This window comes from Sitophilus oryzae, unplaced genomic scaffold (assembly GCF_002938485.1).
Source record: "Sitophilus oryzae breed Bouriz unplaced genomic scaffold, Soryzae_2.0 scaffold_172_pilon_pilon, whole genome shotgun sequence".
Lineage (NCBI taxonomy): Eukaryota > Metazoa > Arthropoda > Insecta > Coleoptera > Curculionidae > Sitophilus > Sitophilus oryzae.
Window position 1 is genome coordinate 5,242,356 of NW_022146424.1, and position 25,119 is coordinate 5,267,474.

Sequence of the window (25,119 nt, forward strand, 5' to 3'; positions counted from 1 at the left end):
ATTAAATCGTTTTCCAAAAGTACACGTTCTAGGAGGAGAAATTGGAGGGGTACATTTTCCCGTCGCTTGGTTTATTTGGCTACCAGGTGGGCAAACTGGTTCTGTTGGAATCCGCTGTGTTGTAGGTGTTTTTGATACTCTATCGCACTGTTGCGTCTTTACGTTATATCTGTATCCGTAGGAACACACCTTTGGTTTAAACGTAGTTGGTACTGGACTAACTGTCGGTGTGACTAAAGATTCTGACTCGCAAATACCCGTAATAGGATTTCGTTTAGTTCCGAAAGGACATGGCCTCGATGGTCTTGGGCTTGTTGTAGGCCCTTCAGTAAATGGAAATGACGGAGTTGAATAAGTATATTCTGTGCGACCTGTTGTAGATTTTTCGCATTTTCTAGTAAAACTATTGTAAGTTTCTCCAAAATTGCATGTAATTGTTGAAGGTGTGGGTCTTGTTTGAGGTGAAGGAGTCTCCTTGAAAGTAACTGCAGGGGTAGGATATGTATAACCTGTACGAGGTCTTTCAGTAGTTGGTTTTTCACATCTCCTAGTGAAAGTGTTAAAAGTTTCTCCAAAGCCACAACTGATTGATGTTGGAGGTGTAGGTCTAGTTTGGGGTAAAGTTGCTGATTCACATTGCTTTGTAAATACATTATATGTTTCTCCAAACCCGCATTTTGCCGCTTGCTGTGTTGGAGATGTAAATGGACGTTGTGTGGTAGGTCTTTCGCATCTTCCAGTTATTGAATTAAATTGTTCTCCAAAACCACAACTAATAGGTGTTATTCCTGGTCTGCTTGTCGTAGGAGTTTCCTTGAAGGTAACTGCAGGAGTAGGATATGTATACCCTGTACGAGGTCTTTCAGTAGTTGGCTTTTCACATCTCCGAGTGAAAGTGTTAAAGGTTTCTCCAAAGCCACAGCTGATTGATGTTGGAGGTGTAGGTCTAGTTTGAGGTAAAGTTACTGATTCACATTGCTTTGTAAATACATTATATGTTTCTCCAAACCCGCATTTTGCCGTTTGCTGTGTTGGGGATGTAAATGGACGTTGTGTAGTAGGTCTTTCACACCTTCCAGTTATTGAGTTAAATTTTTCACCAAAACCACAACTAGTTGTTGTAATTCCTGGTCTGAATGTCGTAGGAGTTTCTTTGAATGTAACTGCAGGGGTAGGATAAGTATATCCTGTACGAGGTCTTTCAGTAGTTGGTTTCTCACATCTCCTAGTAAATGTATTAAAAGTTTCTCCGAAGCCACAACTGATTGACGTTGGAGATGTAGGTCTAGTTTGAGGTAAAGTTACTGATTCACATTGCTTTGTAAATACATTATATGTTTCTCCAAAGCCGCATTTCACAGTTTGCTGTGTTGGAGATGTAAATGGACGTTGTGTGGTAGGTCTTTCGCACCTTCCAGTTATTGAGTTAAATTGCTCCCCAAAACCACAACTAGTTGATGTAATTCCTGGTCTGAATGTCGTAGGAGTTTCTTTGAATGTAACTGCAGGAGTAGGGTATGTATATCCTGTACGAGGTCTTTCCGTTGTTGGTTTTTCACATCTTCTAGTAAAAGTGTTGAATGTTTCTCCAAATCCACAACTAACTGTTGGTGTAGGTATAGGTCTTGTTTGGGGATAAGTAGTAGACTCGCATTGCTTTGTAAATACGTTATATGTTTCTCCAAAGTCGCATTTTGCAGTTTGCTGTGTTGGAGTTGTAAATGGACGTTGTGTAGTAGGTCTTTCACATCTTCCAATTATTGAATTAAATTGTTCTCCAAAACCACAACTAATCGGTGTAATTCCTGGTCTGCTTGTCGTAGGAGTTTCTTTGAATGTCACTGCAGGAGTAGGGTATGTATAACCTGTACGAGGTCTTTCAGTGGTTGGTTTTTCACATCTTCTAGTGAAAGTGTTGAATGTTTCTCCAAAGCCACAACTAACTGATGTTGTAGGTGTAGGTCTTGTTTGAGGATAAGTTGTAGATTCGCATTGCTTTGTAAATACGTTATATGTTTCTCCAAAGCCGCATTTTGCAGTTTGCTGTGTTGGAGATGTAAATGGACGTTGTGTGGTAGGTCTTTCACACCTTCGAGTTATTGAATTAAATTGTTCTCCAAAACCACAACTAATCGGTGTAATTCCTGGTCTGCTTGTCGTAGGAGTTTCCTTGAATGTCACTGCAGGAGTAGGGTATGTATAACCTGTACGAGGTCTTTCCGTTGTTGTTTTTTCACATCTTCTAGTGTAAGTGTTGAATATTTCTCCAAAACCACAACTAACCGATGGTGTAGATGTTGGTCTTGTTTGGGGATAAGTTGTAGACTCGCATTGCTTGGTAAATACGTTATATGTTTCTCCAAAGCCGCATTTTGCAGTTTGCTGTGTTGGAGTTGTAAATGGACGTTGTGTAGTAGGTCGTTCACATCTTCCAGTTATTGAATTAAATTGTTCTCCAAAACCACAACTAATTGGTGTAATTCCTGGTCTGCTTGTCGTAGGAGTTTCTTTGAATGTCACTGTAGGAGTAGGGTATGTATAACCTGTACGAGGTCTTTCAGTGGTTGGTTTTTCACATCTCCTAGTGAAAGTATTAAAAGTTTCTCCGAAGCCACAACTGACTGATGTTGTAGGTGTAGGTCTTGTTTGAGGATAAGTTGTAGATTCGCATTGCTTTGTAAATACGTTATATGTTTCTCCAAAGCCGCATTTTGCAGTTTGCTGTGTTGGAGATGTAAATGGACGTTGTGTGGTAGGTCTTTCACACCTTCCAGTTATTGAATTAAATTGTTCTCCAAAACCACAACTAATCGGTGTAATTCCTGGTTTGCTTGTCGTAGGAGTTTCCTTAAAGGTAACTGCAGGAGTAGGATATGTATAACCTGTACGAGGTCTCTCAGTAGTTGGTTTTTCACATCTCCTAGTAAATGTATTAAAAGTTTCTCCAAAGCCACAACTGACTGATGTTGTAGGTGTAGGTCTTGTTTGAGGAAAAGTTGTAGATTCGCATTGCTTTGTAAATACATTATATGTTTCTCCAAAGCCGCATTTTGCAGTTTGCTTTGTTGGAGATGTAAATGGACGTTGTGTGGTAGGTCTTTCACACCTTCCAGTTATTGAATTAAATTGTTCTCCAAAACTACAACTAACAGATGTGGGAGTTGGTTTGCTTGTTGTAGTTTTTTCGCATCTTCTCGTGAAAGCGTTAAAAGCCTCACCAAATCCACAGCTTACTGGGGTTGGAACAGTAGGGGTCGTTCGAGTAGGTTCGCATTGATTTGTTAGCACATTATGTCTCTCTCCAAATCCACATCTTACACGTTCTGTAGTTGAAGGCGTATACGGTTGTCTAGTTGAAGGTCTCTCGCATATTCCTCTTACAGTATTAAAGCTTTCTCCAAAACCACAACTAACAGATGTTTTTTTCGTAGTAGTTGGTTCAGTAAATGGAATTTTCGGAGTTGGATAAGTATAACCCGTGCGCGGGCGTTGTGTGGTAATAGATTTCTCACATTCTCTAGTAAAGCTATTGAAGTTTTCTCCATAACCACAAGTTACTGGTGTTGAAGGAGTCGGAGTTGTTTGGGGCGATGTAGTTGGCTCACACCGATTGGTAAACACGTTGAGTTTTTCTCCGAATCCACACTTAACTGTTTGAGATGTCGCAGATGTGAAAGGACGTTTAGTTGTAGCTATTTCACATCTTCCTGTAAATGAATTAAAGGTTTCTCCGAAACTGCAGCTGACTGATGTTGGACGGCCAGGAGTTGTTGAACCAACGGGTTCACATCGATTGGTAAATATGTTTAGTCTCTCTCCCACTCCACAACTTATCGTTTGTTGAGTTGTGGATGTAATAGGACGAGGAGTAGTAAATGGAACTGTAGGAGTTGGATAGGTATATCCTGTGCTAGGTCGTTGGGTAAAAGATTTTTCACACTTTTTTGTAAACGTATTATAAGTTTCTCCAAAACCACAAGTAACCGACGTTGAAGGCCTAGGTGTTGTTTGTGTTGATGGCACAGACTCGCATTGATTAGTGAACACATTAAATCTTTCGCCGAAGCTACATTTTATTGTTGCAGGCGTTGTAGAAGTATAAGGACGTTTTGTAGTAGGCTGTTCGCATCTTCTGGTAAAAGTATTATATTGCTCCCCAAATCCACAACTAACTGACGGAGTAATTGATGGTTTATATGTAGTAGGAGTTTCCTTAAAAGTAACTGATGGAGTTGGATAAGTATATCCTGTACTAGGACGGGGAGTTGTTCTAGATGTTTGTGGTTCGCACTGATTTGTAAAAATATTGAGTTTTTCTCCAAAAGAGCAAGAGATTTTCTTTTCTGTAGTTACAGTGGGTTTTTTAGTTGATATTGACTCACATTCTCCGGTAAAAGTGTTTAAACGTTCACCAAAACCACAAGATATGGTTGGTTTAGTAGTAAATCCAGTTGTAGTAGGCGGGGCTCTTGTGCTGGGTATAGTTTCACAGTTACCAGTGATCGCGTTTCGTCGTTCACCGTATCCGCAAACTTTTACTGTTGACGGTGATGTTGGACGAGTTGAAATACTTTCACATTGTCCAGTGAAGCTGTTAAATTGCTCTCCAAAACCGCATTTTGGAGAAGGTCTAGCTGTTACAGTTTCACATTTACCAGTAAACCGATTTCTTGTTTCACCAGGACTGCATGTTACAATAGATGGCGTTGGACGAGGGGTTGTTGAAGGTAATTCACACTGATTAGTAAAGGAATTCAAACGATACCCAGGTGCGCAAGACTTTGGTGTCGGTCTGGTAGGGCGCGATTCTTCAAACGGCACTTTTGGCGTAGTGTATACGTAACCCGTTGTTTTAACAGGTTGTGTAATTGGTACTCTAGGAGTAGTATATGTATATCCTGGAGTGGTTATAGCTTCACACTGACCATTTCTTGGATTATACCGGGTCCCTGGTCTACAACTTTTTTCAGTCGTAACTTTCTCGCATTTATTAGTAAATATATTCAATTGTGTTCCAGGACTACATTCAACACTCGGAGAAGGTGTAGTTGTATAGGTAGTTTCACATTGTCCACTAATAAAGTTATATTTTGTACCAAAGGCGCATGTTTTAGGAGCAGTGAAACTTGGTGGAGTTTGCTTAGTTCCTTCAACTTCACATCGTCCAGTAAAGGTGTTTAATTTTTCGCCAAATCTACAAGTCGTAGGCCTTGGAGTTGTGATTGACTCGCAATTATTTGTAACAGGATTTAAACGAAAACCAGGTGAGCATGACTTTGGCGTTGGTCTTGTACTGTATGTAAACGGTACTTTCGGGGTTGTATACACATATCCAGTTGTTTTTTGATCGCCTGGTGGAATTGTTGGTCTAGATGGTACGGGTTCACAGTTACCAGTCCTTGTATTTAGTATATATCCAAAGCTACAAGTTTTCTTAGTTGTTTGTGTACCGGGCGTTGTAAATGGAACTCTAGGGGTAGTGTATGTATAGCCTGGAGTACTAACTGAGTCGCATTGTCCAGTTAGTTTGTTATATACTTTGCCAGATCCGCAAGTTGTTGATGTTACAAGGTCACATTGATTTGTAAGTACGTTTAATTGAGTTCCTGGTCTACATTCCTTAATTGGAGGCGGAGTGGATTCATAAATAGTTTCACATCTATTGGTATTTGCATTAAACGTCGTTCCAAAAGGACAAGATTTTGATGTTGGGAATGTAATGGACGGTTTTTGAGTTGTAGTAGCAACTGATTCACATCGTCCTGTAAAAGTATTTAATTTTTCTCCAAATCGACATGTACTAGGGGATGGGGTTGATATCCTTTCACAGTTTCCAGTAATACTATTTAATCTCTCACCAAATCCACAACCTTTTGACGTAGGAACTGTAGGAACAGTCGTAATAAATTCACATCGATTAGTTATTGGATTCAATTTCAAACCGGGACTGCAAGATTTTGCTGTCGGTCGAGTTTCCTCAAACGGTTTCTTTGGTGTTGTATAAATATAACCTGTTGTTTGTTCTGGAGCTGGAGTGGTAGATGACACTGATTCACATCTGCCAGTAAATTTATTTAAAGTAGTACCAGGAGAACAGGAAATCGGAGTAGGTTTTGGCGTTGAAGGGCGAGGTATGGCTTCACATTCTCCTGTTCTTACGTTTAATCTATATCCGAAGCTACAAGATCTTCTTGTAGTTTGAATACCCGGCGTAGTAAATGGAACTCTTGGAGTGGTATATGTATATCCTGTTGTAACCGGTTTTGGTGTCGTTGAACTGATAACTTCACAATTTCCAGTAACGGGGTTTAGTTTGTATCCGAAATTACAAGTTTTTTTAGTTGGGGTCGTGAAAGGAATTTTTGGAGTAGTGTAAGTGTATCCTGGTGTAACTACATTATCACAATCACCAGTCACTGGATTGAGCTTAGTACCCGGTCTACAAGTAGTCGGTGTTGGAATAGGTTCACATATGTTCGTAAACGCATTTAGCTGTGTTCCAAATGAACAAGATATCGGTGCTTTCGGTGTAGTCTGATAAACAGATTCGCATTGGTTAGTGCCTGAATTAAATTTCGTGCCAAAAGGACATGCTCTGGATGTTGGGAACGTAGGTCGGGTAGGATAAGTGGGTCTAGGCGTAGTGCTTAACAACTGACAATATCTACCATCTTGACTCAAAACAGACCCGGGAGCGCAAGACGTCTCCGAACTGGTAAAACCACTCGGTGACGACTTGGTGCTTCCGGGCGTGGTTAGTGGCCTACTAGTGCTGGGATATGGTGTTTGTGTGGTAGTAAATGGTGCAGGTGAAGGGCGAGTGAATTGCGTGGATGGTTTGGTGGGTACATACGTTTCCGGTGGGAGATAAGTTCTTGTGGTTGTAGGTCTAACACAATTGCCAGAAGGACCCAAGAAGCTACCAGAAGGACAGGTGACTGGTCGTGGAGGAGTTGGAGGAGATTCGCATCTTCCAGAGGGAGTTTTTACGGTTCCGGGAGGACAGGAGTAGCTGGCGGGTGTCGTGCTCGGCGGTGGGGGGCGTTCGCAACCCCCGTACGCAGTTGGGAAGGACCCTGGTGGACAGGCCGGGCGCGGCGTTGTGATGCTGACGCACAGTCCGTTGGGACCCAATCTTTCTCCAGGTCCACATGTTGGGATTGAAGGTGGATAAGGAGTTGTTACCGGGGGACTAGTAACAACATCAATACATTGTCCATTAAAACCGACTTTCTGTCCTGGTCTGCAGGAAGGCGGAGGTAGATATGCTGTAGAACTGATGCACTGTCCGTAGGGTCCTAGGGTTTGGCCAGGACCACAAGTGACCCGAGTTGGAGGAGGTTGGGTAGGTACAACAACACATTCACCTTGTGGAGTTAATCTATACCCTGAAAATATATTATTGTCATTCTCTATACTTAAACTGTTTTTAACTTTCTCTTACCTGGGGCGCAATCAATAATTATACATGCTCCACCAACAAGTTTCTGGCCTAAAAATACATTAAAAAATATAATTTAATAACTTATATCACAAGAGCAATACATATTTAATAGTGACAAAGAAAACGTCCTTAGTAGCTGAATATAGTATTTAAGATATTTTGATAATGTATATCTGCTAAGCCTATACATATCCACATTAATGATAAACAATAATTTGCATATGAAATATTCACTTAAAGTATGTAAAGATGGATAGTGAACTCAAATTAAGCTTTGTTAAAACTGAGTACAAGAATAAACACATTAGGTAATACACCGATACTCAGAAACCATCTAATTTGATCAGCTGGTACTGAATAAGTTGTGATATAACATATTATTTCAAATTATACCTGGTGGGCAAGTTTTAACTGGTGGTTGAGTGGGAATTGGAACACATTGACCGTTTGGTCCTAATCTGTAACCTGTAAATAAATACAAAACAAGTTAATAAAAGAATTTTGATACTTATAACTATTTTAAATGTCAAGTATATTTTTACCTTGAGGGCACTCTCTTACAGGTGGTGGTGTAGGAGGTGGAGTATGAATTGCTATACATTGTCCGTAAGGTCCAGGTTGTTGCCCTGTATTAATAGGAACAAGGGTTACTCTTTATTACATAGTCCATTTTAATAACAAAAAATTAGAATATATTACAAGTAAATAGAAAAAAAATAATTTGAAGATAAGAAACTTTATTTTTTAGCCAATTTTTTTAAGAAAGGTGAATTGACTAGGTGAACTTATATTTTGGATAAATAGCATAAAAGTAATAAATTCTAGTTCTATACCTGATGGACACACTTTTGGAGTTGGTGGTGGCGGTGGTGGTGGAGTATGAATTACTATACATTGTCCATAAGGTCCAGGTTGCTGCCCTAAATCGTTAAATAATATTTTTTATACTCTATGAAACAAGCACAATATAATTTAAAAGTATTATTTGTAAAGCGAAACTTGAAAAAAACTTAATTCAGTCAGTTCAAATTAATTTACAATGGAAGATAACAGATGTCTTTTAGATCTTTAGTTGTGTGGTATGCGTTTTTAATGTCAATAATTATTATTCAAGCAAAAATAATTAATCAATTACTGTGTGGAAGTTGTAGAAGTAATAATAAGGCGCCACTGGCCTAGCAAATGTGCGATCATCACTGAGTGCGCCGAGACAACAACCATTCGTGTCGTGTGTTTGGTACCTATATACAACTTACTAACCCCTGTAAATCAGTCTCAGATACCGGCAAAGACCTGAGATTGTATAATAAGTTATAACTCAAGAAAGAGGGACACAATATATCTGTAAAGTCACGGAAATTAACCCCCTTCCCATTGATTCTACATTCTACAATAAGCAACAAGCAAAAAAACATATTTCTATACCTGGTGGGCACACTCTTGGTGTTGGTGGTTGTGTTGGTGGTGGTGGAGTTTGAATGGAAATACACTGTCCGTAAGGCCCATGACGCTGACCTAAAAAAATAAGTTAAAAAATGGATAAAAACCAAAGATATATGCAGTAACAGCATTAATGAATTTTGTAGTAAAATACGTTTATATCAAATTAACAGAAAATTACCTGGACCACATTCAACCTTCAATTTCTCACAACCTCCTGAAGGTGTAGCACGAGTGCCAGGTGGACATTCCCTGTGAACAGCTTCACATATACCAGAAGCAGTCAAAAATTGTCCTGGTGGACAAGATGGACGTGGTGGAGGTGTTGGACGGTAAGTAGTGGTTGAAGGAGTTTCAACTGTAGAAAAAAAATACATTAAAATTATTCTTATATCATTTAAATGCTATTAAAATACGAACCTTTCGGAGGCAAATAATCTAAACCCTGTAAATTTGAAAACCTGGCATCATCTCCAAAATTGACATTGGAGTAATCAGGTGTGCTGCTGGAAAAATATCCAAAGTCGCTTGCGGCTGCTGTGAGATCTCTAGGTTTGATTGTGGAAGCTCCAGAAGCTCCAATGAAGTTCAGTTGTGGTCTTAGACCTGCTTGTGAAGCCGAATTTACCTATAAAATGAAATTGATATTAAAAATCAATAATTTTATTGTGAAACTTTATTTTAACGTAGGTACAGTTAAAAAAATCATATTCTTTATCAAAAATCAATCGAATGTTACACAATTGAAGATTTGATTAATTTTGTAGTATATTTGAAAAGCCGTTCTTATAAATAAAACAATTCTACAACGCTGTTTTGAAAAATAATACTAATTTGTGATGTACCATTCACAAAATAATTTTAAACTGTATAATTATGCAAAAATATACAGACTTTTGACTGAACTTCCTGTTGAAATGGAACTAATATTCACTGTATCAAAAAAATATATATGAGTTCTGATGAACTACAATACTCTGGGTTTTCACTAAATACCGTATGATCGAGAAAAAACGGCGTCAATGATGGCTATGAAATGAAGATCGCTGTCATTTTATACAGGGTGGCGCCTCTCATACGCCGCGGAGGCTACAAGGAGAAAGACAGTTTGTATTGAAATGAAATTTTGTGAGCATATGTAGGTTAATTCAGAGCACTTTTTAAAAATATAGAGAGCTCTACAGGGTGTCCCCAAAAAAAGTTACATATCAAAGTTGTGTTTTTCGTAATGGAACACCCTATATATTAATTGATTTTCGGATTCTGGGAGGAAAATAAAGGTGAGCTTTATAAGAGAAGCATATGACTAAAATGCACGGTTTTTGACATATTTAACATTTTCTAGAAATAAAGAACAATTTTTAAATTGCAATAAAAGCTACTTAAATTGGAATTTACCCGGTACAGCCTAATATGTAGTTAAATTAACTATTGTACTTTAAATCAAATTAAAACTTAATCCAAAAAGTTATACAGGGTGAGACAAAATTAATATTGAACATTGGTCACCTTTAAAAGCATGTTACTTCTTTATTTTAAATGGAACACCCAGTATATTATTCCGATATTTAATGGATAATTCATGTCTCGTCAAAATACTATTAAGGTTGCCTACCCCTCAAACAAAGATTTTCCTAGATATTTTCATTTACATGATTTGATCTGAGTAGATCTTTATTATTTGATAAAATCTAGGTGGCTGTGATATGTCTGACGTTACTTCAACATAGCTGTCTAATTAGTCCAACTTTAATAACAAGTTATTGCATTCACCAGTTAATAGAATATTTAAATTCTCCTGATTTTATTTAGTCTGGGCTTTTTTTATGGGGATATGTGTTTACAAAACTCGACCAACTATTATAATTGTCGACAACATGAAAGAAATTATTGTAACTGCTTTTCGAGGTAGAACTCCACATATACCTTTTAAAATGAAAAGTTCCTTTTGAAAAGGCAATCATTTTATACAGTTAACAGGAAAGTAAGCATTTTGAGCATTTGATTGCATCTAGTTAATTTTTGTCACATAATTATAGGTTCACATCTAGTTTTAATTCTGTAATAATTAAAATATGTTTTAAACGTGTTTCTTTTTATTATCGTTGAGTATTTTACTCTACAATCTTGAATTTTTGTTAAATTAACAAAAGGTAAATCACACAGCCACTTAGATTTTTTCAAATAATTAAGATCTACTGACGCAAAATCATAAAAATTAAAATATCTAGGAAAATATTTGTCTGAGGGGTAGACAACCTTAATAATATTTTGAAGATATATAAATTCCCCGTTGAACACCGGAAAAATATACTGGGTGTTCCATTTAAAATAAAGGAGTAACTTGCTTTTAAATGTGACTAATGTTCCATATTAATTTTGTCTCACCCTGTATAACTTTTCGGGTCAAATTTTAATTTGGTTTAACATACAATGGTTACTGTAATTAAATATCAGGCTATACAAGGTCAACTAAAATTTAAATAACTGTTATCGAAATTTAAAATTTACTCTTCATTTTCACAAAATGTGAAATATGTCAAAATCCTTAGATTTTAGGTATATGCTTCTTTAATAAAACTCACCTTTATTTTTTTCCTAGAATCCGAAAATCCATTAATATATAGGGTGTTCTATTAGAAAAAACACAACTTTAATGTGTAACTTTTTTGGGGAACACCCTATATAGTTCTATATATTTTTATAAAATGCTTTCAGTTAACCTACATATGCTGCCAAAATTTAATATCGATATAAACTACGGTTCTCCTTAGAGCTTCCGCGGCGTATGAGGGGCGCCAACCTGTATGTAAATTTATATGGGAAATGTCATCGATCGTCATTTCCCAGCCAACTGGACGTCATTTTTTTCGATCTTCTTCTTCTTCTGCTGCTATCCATTAATGGATGTTTGCGATCAGTTCTGACCATCTTTCTCTCTCTCCGGTGGCGTGAATTAATTCTCCTGTAGTTCTTATTCTCGTCCAATGTTTAACATTTCGGAGCCACGACATCCTCTTCCTGCCCAATCCCCTTCTTCCTTCTATCTTTCCTTCTATTATTAGTTGGAGTAAATGGTATCTCTCATTGCGCATAACATGTCCCAGGTACGCTGTTTTTCTGCGTTTTATTGTGCTTAGCAGTTCACGCTCTCTCGCTCTTTTTTCGATCATACGGTATAAATCCTTAAATTTAAAAAAATCTTACATGGACTTGATCTGGAGATAATCCATTGAAATCGGTAATTTTCGTTTGGGATCCAACACTGGATTTTCCAGAAGATAGAACGTTGGTATTGTAATATGATCCATCAGATCCTGAAGCTGAGGTTGACCGGAGTTGACAACAAACTTCATTGTCGGCACAGACAACGCTCTGAAATACAAAAAAAAGAGATTCAGCAATTGATATACACAGTTATAATATTAATAAATTAAAAGTAAAAAAGGCTTTATATTTTGATAGTTTCAGAGATATTAATAAATAAATGTTTTTTAGCCTTTTTTAAAAAAAGTGTTCAAAATACAAGAAATGTCCTCAAATCAAAACTATAATGGTGCGTTTAGACTTGAGCACGCACGCACTGATCCTACGCGAATGCTCAGTGTAAACGGCTGTGCGCGCACGCTCACTCTGAATCTGTCTGTGCGCGAGCAGCCGCGAACGTGAGCCGTCTGGGTGTCGGTTTTTGATCCGTACTCAAAGGGATTTTATGTGTGCGCGAACGCTCAGTTTGCACCGGCAATTTGTTTTGTCTGCGTTCGTGCGTGCGTGTGTGATTTTTTTTTGTTTTCTTTATTAAAATTATGGAGTGGATCAATCATAGACTTAAAATAAAATATAGACTGAGCATCTCATTCATAAATAGCTGGAACATGCGGTCAGACAATATCTTGTTATTGTTGTGTTATTGTTTTAGGTTATAACGAGTGCGACACGAGCGATAGATAGGTTGTCTCTGTCGTAACGGTCGTTCCCTGACGACTCTGCCGAGAACACAACACTTTTCTCCTTTCTCGGGTCGTTGACGTTGACTTGTCGCCATTTTATTTCTTTTGTTTACAATGTTGCAGTTTGCTTTGTAAATTGAATACATAAATTATTTAGGCAAATATAGGTTTTTGATAAAACTCCTTGGACTAACGTTTAGGTAAGTGTTGATAAATAAGTTTTTTCATCTTAACATGCTCATTGTCATTCTCCTGATTTAGGTGACAGAAAAGGATCATCAAATGAAATTGAATTTTTATATTTTTTCATCCCAGGACCGATAATAAAATATATATTTTATGGATACCTTCCTAAATATCAACGAGATGAGCCATCGGAAGAAAAGGACAATATTACAAAACAGAAAGGTGATCTTTTTTCTTTCCACTTCGGATATTGAAATTATTATTGTATTGTAAGTCGTAGCCTGCATTATGCTCTTAGAAATATAGGTAAATTAAAAGAAGAACAGATATAAAGCATCCCAGAGGAAAAGAGAGGCAATACTGTACTTCTCTCTCTGATATTTGTGAAAGTTACGGCAAAGTATTGTTGTAAATGTCATCTTTTTTAATCGACCTGAAAATTTCGGAGCAAAGGATGACACTTTCAACAAAACCCCCCCTGACAGATATCAGAGACGATACAGGTTTTTCCCTCTCTTTTCCCTGAATACATACAAATTTATTATTCTTGTTTATCTAGATTTCTCAGAGCACTATAGAACGAACTCAGCTTGTATGTTTGAAATAATAATCGTCCAGTTGGCTTCAAAATGATGATCGATGACATTTCCTATATAATTTTACTTTCAAAATTATGATATATATCGTCATTTCTAAGCCATCTATGACGCCATTTTTTTCAGTTTTGTTATAATTAATTTTGTCTCTTGATCTACTTGTAACATTATTTTTTAAATTAATTTATTGTGGTGAAATTAATTTCTGTTGTATATTTGATATTGATATTAAACATATTTTTTAAAAAATGGTGTATTTTTTGTGTTTTTGTCATAATTAAAAATAAATGAAGAATTAAAATTTTCTTATTTTTTAAACTTCCCGCCATGCGTGACAATCTAGTCCGTAGTTCCTACAATATGGAATATTAAAACCTACTTTATTAAACTGTAGTATTAATATCTCAATATATGTGTATAACAAGAAAAAAAATATTGATAATATTAAAGACGTGACAACATAGGCTGGATGAGGAAGGCTCGGTCGACTGTACCCAGAAGTAAACATGTGTACAAAAAAGGTTGTTTGTCCGCGTTGAGACGTAAATAGTGTAGTCTATATTTTATTTTAAGTCTATAGGATCAATGAATCATCGTTATTATTAATTTTTTTTTTTTGTATTTAGAGTATTTCAAAATTTTTAACGATTTTGTAGATACTCGCGGTATTATTTCCTATGGCTCCTTCAACGGTAAAATACGAGAGAAAATTCATTGGGTGGCTTTGGTAAAAATTTACTGTGGAAAATGCCATATGTAATATAAAATCGTGAATATCTGAGTTAAAAAACTTTTAATTCCCCATCTATTAAAAAAAATAATATACCATTTAAAAAAAGAAAGTTTTCCATAGAATTTTTAACACCCTGTATGATGTAAGATTACGATATTTATAACAAACTAAGTACAACACATCTAAAGTAAACACCTATTATAGTTTTGATTTGAGGACATTTCTTGTATTTTTAATATTTTTTTAAAAAAAGGCTGAAAAATTTATATTTTTTATTTATTTATTAATATCTCTAAAACTAACGAAATATATTTACTCGTATCTTAGGATTATGTAAAGTGATCTGAAAAAAAGCCAAAAATGCAATAACATACAGGGTGTTCCATTTAAAAAAAAATCATTCCAATCCACTCACACTTTTTTGAGCCTTCCTGTAGAAGTTAAAATATTTTCCTGAAATACATATACTTTTATATAAGTTTTTTATTCTAGGAGCTGCAGATACCCGACGCACTATTGCCGGACCCTGTATTAGTATTATATCAACTAATTTTGATGTAATCGATATCTTCCTACCAATCTGGGCAGTGGGATATTTTAGCACATTACTCAAATAATTCAAACAGGAGATACATTAGCATATTTTGTAGGTAACTTTGCCAAATTATGCTGTTTGGTAATGTGGGAGATGTCCTCTAGATTTTCAGCATTGTATTCATCAGCTTTTTTATTACTCTCTTCTCACTAGGAAGTAAAATTGTCTGAAGGCTGATGATGCCGACATCTTTTAATTTATGATGCACAAAAAGAAAGCTATTTTCATTCTGCCATACACGAGGCTATATTATCATATTTACATATATTTGATTAAAAAATACAATAATAAATTTCGTAATTTCTTATGAAACATTATGGTCATCAGATTTTAATAAAATAAAATTGTCACATAGTCACAGATGATATATTTCATTATTATATCAACTTTCTTTCTAAAGATTCATTCAGAACCTCGTAATTAGTGGAATAAATTAGTGGTTTCAATTACACTTTATACTTTTTAGATTACGATCATTCACAATGTTTAAAAAACATAATTAAAATTAATAGAATATCCTAGCAACAACTTGCGTTAGTCAGTTGTATCCATAGAGAAAACCTAATATTTAGCTTATAAAACAATCAACTTATGATTTATAAAGCCCATACTGATAAAAAAGATAGACTTGAACTAAAGTCGTCATCGTTCTTGAAAAAAAAATAGTGGCAAGAGAATTTATTTTAGCGTAAAAGAAAATATTTTGCCTGAAGAAAAACTCGCTTAACTCAAGAAAACTTGTTCTCTTGATAAATTCGAAAATTTCTCTTGAATCTATTTTCATTCAACCAAGTGCAAGTTACTTTGTTTTAAGATAATAACAAAAATACGCTACGAAGTACTTCACTCAAGAAACATGGCCATTTTTCCAATAGCTAAATACTCTTTTGATGAAAAATAATAACGACACGCAAAGACGATGACGAAGGATGGTATATACAATCAGTCGGCAGTCCGATCAGTCGCACGTCGCATTTCATAGGCACATCATAGTACGCACGGGTTTTGTTGCTTGGAATTTTCCAGTTGGAATTTTGCATAATTTGCTTTTTAAAAGCATATCGTAAATTAGTGATCGTTATTAACATGCATTTGTCATTTTTTATGGATAAATTTTAGGATATATGGATTCTTTAAAGGAGTTTCTGAAAAAATGGAAATTAGAGCATTTATTTGCTATATTTGAAGGTAAGAGATATTTACCTAATGCACCTGTTTAGATAATGCATGCGTGACTATAGATAGAATAAGAATATAGGTATCGATTTTTTTCTGCAAATAATTACAAAAATTTTAGAATTTCAAGTCGTCGCGTCGTATTAAAAAATTCAAAATGTGACCAAAGCTTATAATTTTAATAGTTTGTTTGCTTTACTTTGATTAATCGTAATAACATTTTTTTGTAATTTGTAGAGTGATGAACCACCCCAAAAAGTACCAAGAAGTGAAGAAGCAGAAATAACTACTATCGAGGAAAATAATATCACTTTACTTACTACAGACCAGGAAAACCTAAATTTATCAGAAAATAATATACCTCGTAATATGCCTGTATATGATGTATAGACTTCTCTTAGATCAAAATAAATTTTAGTTGAGTCAATGGTATTCGCTATTGGTTTAAGAAAAGTGTCTCTTTAATCAAGAAATGTCCCTTTTCAATCAAGAATTTTTGCATGAATCAAAAAGACTTGTAGTATTGACTTGTAGTGTATTGTTCTTGTAGCAAGAACTTCTTTGCATATTAATTTTGGGTCAAGAGTGAAATACTTTGGACAGATAGATTTTTCTATTCTCTAAAGTAATTTTTTAAAGCTTATGAAAAGATAGTTAATGCTTTGGGCAAAGAAACGTCGTTCTTGGCCCTATTGAAAAGCGCCAATCTTTTGGGTCAAAGTCATATTCATTTCGACTGAGAGATCCTTTTTTTCAGTGCAGTTTCTCTTGACGGAAGAGAACAAAAAGTCAAAATGACATTTCTCGTAAATTTTGAAGTATAATTAGTGGAAAAGTTAGAAGTTTGACAACTTTTTCTACCAATTGAAAATATCTACCACTAATTTTGACGTTCTGAATCTCTGAATGCTTACATTGAAATTAAAGGAACAAACTTCTACGCTAATTGAAAACACTAATTGCGAGGTTCTGAATGAAGCTTAAGTCTATTGAAGCCAGGATAGATTTTGACAGATATCCCAAAAATGACAAAAAATTTAATTTACCTATGACTTAAAATGACAGATTAATGTCTGTCATTCATCATTTATTCACTCGTTGGATAGACTATATAATATGTATACACCATATCAAGTGCTTGACTTATAAGTATAAAGTGTGCCACAAAAGAACAACTGTCACTCTCACGTATTCTTTTGTTGGGCAGACTTAAAATTAGTCGGAATAAATAAATTATAGATCTTAAAAAAAAACAATTATTAAAAGTATTTATTACACTATTAGTCTAATTTAACCTATATACCAACCTTTCTCTATGATTAGCATTAATTTTATTCACCAATCTAATAGAAATGTTAATTATTATGTGGCATATACAAATCAGTTGGCAGATAGAGGCATAATGTAAGTCTTTGATGTTATTTTGCAGGTAATTAAGAATAATTGCGACCAATCCTATCAATAATAACTCTATTGTACCTTAATAGAAAAGAAAATACTGTTTTATTAGGTCAGTGTTGTTATGATGTATCTATCGTAGCGTTTGATCTGCTCATCTGTATGCAAATCAAGCTCACACAGTTTACTAGATGTAAATGCCAGGATTGGCTTTGATCGATTCGAACCTATACATGGTTGATAGGTCTGTAATTGATGGTAAAGTAATATTTCATAACTGAGGTTGTGAGAGAGTATAATGAACTTACTAATAGTTGCGGATTTTAAAAAAAAATTAAATAAACCGGCGTAATGCGTAATATTATAAAGCGTAGTAAAAAAATAAAACTAATAATTAAAATAAGATTATATGTTTTTTTTCAAAAAATTACTGAGTTATAGCTAATTCTTATCTTTCTTGACTAATTTCACTCTTAGTTGGTATGGTATTCTTATTCTGTTATGATTTATAACTTATATAAAAAGACAGAATATTTTATTAAACGGTTCTTTACAATTTACATTACAAAAACTAAAACTTAAAATAACTAATATCACTACATACACTTTAAGTTATTTTAGCAAATGTTCAAAAAAACCGCCATTGTTTTGAGTACATAAAATGCATCTTTTTAGAACTGAATTACAAGCTTTTCCCACAGAACGGCCGGTCGACTTTAATAAACTTCTCCCGTACCGCCTCTTCGAGTGCCTCTCTTAATTCATAGGTTCTTTTGTAAACCTTGTTGTTAACCATACCGTATAAAAAAGAATCTTAAATAGATAGGTCAGGTGATCGAGGAGGCCCATGCAATTGGTCCACCTCTTCCTATCCCTGAGTTTATATAAATATAATATAAATAATTTTTAACATTTCTTTCATTATAAGGGGGAGTGTCATAATAAAAGTCATGTTAACTACTCTATTGATGCGCGAGTATCTAAATTTAACTTTTCTAAAAAACGTAAGTGAGGTTCACCGGTCAACGTATCCTCGTAAATGTATGGGCAAGAAAAGTTAAACCAATAATCCAACACGCTATTCTTCATTTGAAAAATTCATATTTACAATTTTTGTTTATTTTAATTTATAAAGTTTGGATGTGATAGTTTCACATTACTGAGAGTAACGACGCGCAACGATTGAAAACTTATTTCCTTGACTAAGTGAAATTGTTTAAAAATTATAAGAATTGGCTATACCTCAGTAAATTTTCGAAAGAAACATATTATAGCTTATATCGCTGAAAAAAAATGGCGCTTTTTATGAAGTCATGACCAACTATGGTTTCCATTTAAAAAAACATATGTTTGTGTGATATGTCAAAAATGACAGGTTTTAGAAAAAAACGGAGGACACAATCTTATTAAGGATGTGATTATCTACAACTTTTATCTGAATAATTTTTGTCTAAAATAAATTATAATGGAATTATGGACAATTTTTAAAATAGCCGAAATTTGTTTTTTTCGAAATACCTAGTAAGCCATAAACTCTTTGAAAAATCTGAAAGAGGCATGTTTATGACCCCACAAAACTGCAATTCTTTCCCCATTTAACCGACTCTCTATCTCCAGTAGTTTCCGAGATACCCATAGAGAACATCGTAGGAAACTCACTTTATACTTATACTGTAAGACGGTATTACTTGACAAATTTCGTAGTTCTAAGTCAACTGAAAATACCCTATGAATTTTGATTCCCTTCAGTGTGTCCAAATATACGTTTTTTGCGGCATAAACTAGTGCTGTACGGATCCGAGTTTTTAAACGGATCGGGGATCCTTTAAAAAAATCCGGATCCGGATTTATCCGTATCCGGATTTGAATATGCGATTCGGATCTGAGATTCGGATCTTAAAATCGCATCTGAAATCCGAATCTCAAATTCGGATCCCATACCCCGGTTATGGTAATTTCGAGGGGTAATTTATAAATTATGCACTGAAAAAAGGATCTCTCAGTCGAAATGAATATGACTTTGACCCAAAAGATTGGCGCTTTTCAATAGGGCCAAGAACGACGTTTCTTTGCCCAAAGCATTAACTTTTCATAAGCTTTAAAAAATTACTTTAGAGAATAGAATAATCTATCTGTCAAAAGCATTTTACTCTTGACCCAAAATGAATATGCAAAGAAATTCTTGCTACAAGAACAATAGTCTCTTTGATTCATGCAGAAATTCTTGAATGAAAAGGGACATTTCTTGATTAAAGAGACACTTTTCTTAAACCAATAGCGAATAATATTGACTCAACTAAAATTTATTTTGATCTAAGAGAAGTCTATACATCATATACAGGCATATTACGAGGTATATTATTTTCTGATAAATTTAGGTTTTCCTGGTATTTATTAAGTGATATTATTTTTCTCGATAGTAGTTATTTCTGCTTCTTCACTCCTTGGTATTTTTTGGGGTGGTTCATCACTCTACAAATTACAAAAAAAATGTTACATCAGGATTAATCAAAGTAAAGCAAATAAATTATTAAAATTATAAGTTTTGGTAACATTTGGAATTTTTTAATACGATGACTTGAAATTCTAAAATTTTTGTAATTATTTGCATAACAAAATTGATACCTATATTCTTATTCTATCTATAGTCACGCATGCATTATCTAAACAGGTGCATTATGTAAATGTCTCTTACCTCCAAATATAGCAAATAAATGCTCTAATTTCCATTTTTTGAGAAACTCCTTTAAAGAATCCATATATCCTAAAATTTGTCCATAAAAAATGACAAATGCATGTTAATAACGATCACTAATTTGTTATACGATATGCGTTTAAAAGCAAATTATGCTAAATTCAAGTGAAAAATTCCAAGCAACAAAAAACGCGTACGTACTATGATGTGCGACCTATGAAATGTGACGTACACTGACGAGTCGGACTGCCGACTACTCTCTATCTCCAGTAGTTTCCGAGATACCCATCCAGATCCTAAATCCGGACTTAAACCCGGATCTTAAATCGGGGTCTTAAATCCGGATCTTAAATCCGAATATTTATACCCGGATCGATCCGGTTCCGGATTGTACACTTTAAAAAATCCGGATCAGATCCGGATCTGATCCGGATTGAAAAAGGATCCGGATCTGATGTACAGCACTAGCATAAACCGCCGCCGCGCCGTATCTCTTTTTTACGTGAACTTAAATAGTTTGTTAAGCAAATAGATACCACAGATGCCAGAATTATTGAAAACCTATATTACGACCAAACAGGAAACATCAAGATACACAATAAATACACGGAAAACAGCAACATCAAACGTGGTGTATAACAGGGATGTATACTTTCCCCGCTATTGTTTAATATGTACTCGGAAGTCATCATGAGGGAGGCATTACACAATGAAGCAGCTGGAGTAGTAGTAAACGGAGTTCCTATAAACAATATACGATACGCAGATGATACCGTATTGCTAGCAGAAAGTATACAGGATCTGCAACGAATGGTCTAAAAAGTGTATGAAACAAGTATCCATTATAGCTTGAATATGAACCTCTTAATAAAACAAAATTCGTGATATTTACCAAAACACAAAATCAAAATACTCAACTGATCGTAAACCATCAGATAATAGAGCGAGTCTATAAATATAAATATCTAGGAACCCTGATCAACGACAACAATGATTACTCATCAAAATTAAAAACGAGAATTGAAATAGCACGTAACACCTTTATTAAAATGAAGCAATTCTTTTGTTGCAAAACTTTAAGTAACCACCTTAAAATACGAATGCTAAAATGCTACATATTTACAATAATGCTCTATGGTATAGAAGCTGCCACTCTAACAAAACAAATGCTTAAAAAGATAGATTCCTTCGAGATGTGGCTTTACAGAAGGGTACTCCGGATATCATACGTTGGCACAATTACCAATGAAGAAGTCTTACGAAGAGTCTCAAAAGATCTAGGATTGTCCCAAGAGGTGAAAATCAGAAAACTCCAATATATGGGCCACGTAGTGAGAGGTACAAGATACAAGCTTCTACAACTAATTATCCAGGGTAAAATAATACGGAAGAGAAGCATCGGAAGAAGACGGATATCATGGCTTCCAAATCTCAGAGAATGGTTCAACTGTACATCAAACGACCTGTTCAGGGCAGCAGTCAACAAAACAAAATTAGTCATGACGGTCGCCAACCTTCGCAAGAAGTCGGCACCTTAAGAAAAAGAAGAAAAGTTTGTTTTTTACAGCTTCAAGGGACTGTATATGGTTTTAATTTCAATTCGATATCTAAACGGGTTCCCGAAATAAAGAGTCTTGACAAATAGACGGACGGAGGGACATCAAAATGATCTTATAAAGGTTCCGTTTTTTCCTTTTGAGGTACGGAACCCTAAAAACAGCAAAAAAAGTTCAAATGTCAATTTTTTACTAGAACATTACTTAAAATATTACACGCCACTGACTGTAAAACTAAACTTTTTCTAGAGATATACCCCAAAATTACGCCATATTGCTTAGTTAAAATCTAACAATACCGAATACGGAGAGGCATCATTTTTCTGCTGCAATACATATAATTTCCATCGGTCTTTTTTTAGTCTCGCACGACACAATTTTATACTTTATGTGTGAGAACCACGCAATCGAAGAAAGTTGCTGTCCCGATTGCTTGCGGTACTTTTTAATGACACTTCTTACTTCTTCAGTGACAAAAAACCATAAATTTCTTTAATATTTACATCTCGATAGGATGGTTACCATTTAATAATCGCAAAGGTCCCAAGAAAATTTAAAATGCAAGTAAACAATAGGTTACAGAGAGTAGAGAGAATAGATATAGAGATCATTTTATAATCAATTTTATTATATTACGATATAAAAAAGGTTATATATACATCCAGAAATTACAATTCTGTGTTACAATTATTATACTCGTCGAATTTGACACTTTACTTCAGTTTAGTAATACCGGGTGCCTCTCAAAAGTGGCTCAACCCTATAACTTTTCTAATTTTTCAGATAAAAAACGAAATTTGGTATATTAGTATATGACATAAATTAGGATTGATTGACGTATTCAACTGTTTTTGGTCACTTCCTGTTTCACCGGAAATGACTACAACTTTTGACTTTTAAATGGCACCCTCAGTATTTTTTTACTTTATTCGATAGAAAATGACATTCTGAATAAAATGACATACCATATGTCAACTTTTCACATTCTCGCTTAATAAAAAATCGTATTTTAAAATTCAACCTAGAATACCATGGCTATGTTAAAAACACTAATTCTTAATCAAGGCGCCTTGGAAAAATAGATTTGATCCTCTAATGTTTTTAGTGTCTTGTCCTGGCCAGTTATAGAAAATGCTCAAATCATATTTTTAATCATATCTCAATTTTTTCAAACGGAGCGAGGATGGCTCATTAGCATATTTGGAAAAAGCCTTTTTTACGAATAATTTCCAGTCAAATTTTCGTTACGCACCGCAAACCGCAAGTTATAATTTCAAATAAACCATATGCAAAAATGTCAAAAATTGACATATTTAGAGTATTATTTTCTATTGAATAAAGTAAAAAAATACCGAGGGTGCCATATAAAAAGCAAAAGTTGTAATCATTTCCAGTGAAACAGGAAGTGACCAAAAACGATTGAATATGTCATTCAATCCTAATTTATGTCATATAGTAACATACCAAATTTCGTTTTTTATCTGAAAAAATAAAAAAGTTATAGGGGTGAGCCACTTTTGAGACGCACCCGGTATAGTTTCGTACTTTTGTTCTCAGGCGTAGTAGGCTCTGGTCGGGCACTAAGGCCCAATCAAAAATTCGGGCCCTCTTATCCAATAAAATTCAAAAATTCTCTTGTTAGTTTAGGTTAAAAAAATAAAACAATTATTGTTATTTTTATTTTTTTAATAATTTTAAAAAATGCATTAATTATATCAATCTAAAGCTTATTTTATTTAATTCTATTTTCCTTATCAGAGGTAACTGTTTTTTTTTTCTCTGCTATGTAAATTTACATTTGAAATTATGAATATTTCACAACATTTAGCCCACAGACCACCGGGCCCAAGGCCCGGACCTTATGGGCCTTATGGTAAAATAGGCCCTAATTTATATTGTCAATTACGTCTCAAAAATTATTCCTTTTGTGACGTTTGAAAAAAATAGTATATTATTTTATGAGGAGTTAAAATGATACTTTTGTGGTGAAGCTGTACCTTTGACATTATATAGGCAAGGCACAAAAAGTCATCTTTACTCGTTAATAGAACATGCTATTTTCTTTCAAACGTCACAAATAATTTTTTAAACGTTCCAAATAATATAAAAAGGTTTAAAAAGTAGGTATACCCTGTAAAGTAATTATATATAAAGAAACTATGGTCAAGGGGGCTCGTTGAATTTGACGATCAGTGTCAGTCATGTGTCAGTTAGGTTAGGTTAGGTTTGTATTATAAATATTTTCGTACTTATATGCTAAGACGTAAAAGTGCTTCACTTTTATGCCTAGACGTTAAAATTACTTTTTTATATTGCCAATCACGTCGCAAAAATAATATATGAAATTACTTTTGTGACGTTTGAAAAAAAGTATATTATATACCTAACCATATACAGCCTACCGTACAATTCGTGTGTAACCATCTTTAAGACTACTGATATGCCCCTGTTTTGAATTGCTAAAATACCTTCGCTAAAAAACCAATGCAATGCCACATGCCACATCATAATAAAATAAAAATAAAAAAAAATTGTCCAAAAAATAAAAAAAAATGGGTTATAAAAATAGATAACAACCTATTCTCAGATCTACTGAATATACATATCAAATTTCATCAAAATCGGTTAAACCATGTCGGAGGAGTATGGTAACGAAAAATTAAAAAAAAGGACAATCCCTATTAAAAATAGGGGTTGATGGTAGAAGAGTGAAAATTTAGGATTGTAAGAATAAGTATATTAACAAAATGTCAAACAGCAGTTTATTTTTTGAAAAACTATGACTTGGTCTGTTAGATTGGTACAGGAATACACCCATGGTAAGGCGAACGTGTCAAATTATTAATTCAGAAATGTAACCATCAGTCATTTCTATTACCTAATATCGAGCCGCTAATTTATTGTTTATAAAAATAAAGGTACAAGGTTGACAAGTTCCTCTTTATTTTCTATTTTCAAGACCGACCGGCTGGCTAATATTGCGCGAAACGAACAATTTTGTTGCCATTAAACTGTAGTAAAAATTAACAGAAATTCTTTTGAAATGATATAAACTCTATTAGTTGTTATGCCAATAAATATTAAAAATATTTTAAGACAAAAACCTATGATAAGTTATGAAATTATTCGTGGGTGTTAAATGTCGACGATTCTTTTCTAAGAAATTATTATTCCTCTATACATATACAGGGTGTCTCAGATTTTAATCGGGAAAATTTAATAGACGATAGAACTTGCAAAAATAAAACAAAAAGTTCATATCAACTTGTAAGACTTAAAGCTTCCTTTTCGAGATACAGGGTGTTAAAGTTACTTAAAAGAGAAAAAAAAATTAAGATATTTGAAAAAGT

At 34.5% G+C, this 25,119-nt stretch overlaps 1 protein-coding gene across 8 annotated transcripts in view; it reads right to left on the reverse strand.

Annotated features, from left to right (window-relative positions):
* Positions 1-25,119, reverse strand: part of LOC115881677 (mucin-5AC) — a 123,242-nt gene that overhangs the window by 16,784 nt on the left and 81,339 nt on the right. For all 8 annotated transcript variants that reach the window (XM_030899256.1, XM_030899255.1, XM_030899257.1 and 5 more), the window contains 9 exons: positions 12,092-12,259; positions 9,305-9,512; positions 9,066-9,242; positions 8,870-8,959; positions 8,278-8,364; positions 7,987-8,070; positions 7,838-7,909; positions 7,445-7,492; positions 6,854-7,388 (listed from right to left, as the gene is read on the reverse strand). In XM_030899256.1, the coding sequence (XP_030755116.1) occupies positions 6,854-7,388; positions 7,445-7,492; positions 7,838-7,909; positions 7,987-8,070; positions 8,278-8,364; positions 8,870-8,959; positions 9,066-9,242; positions 9,305-9,512; positions 12,092-12,259 (1,469 nt within the window). The remainder of the gene's footprint in view (positions 1-6,853; positions 7,389-7,444; positions 7,493-7,837; positions 7,910-7,986; positions 8,071-8,277; positions 8,365-8,869; positions 8,960-9,065; positions 9,243-9,304; positions 9,513-12,091; positions 12,260-25,119) is intronic.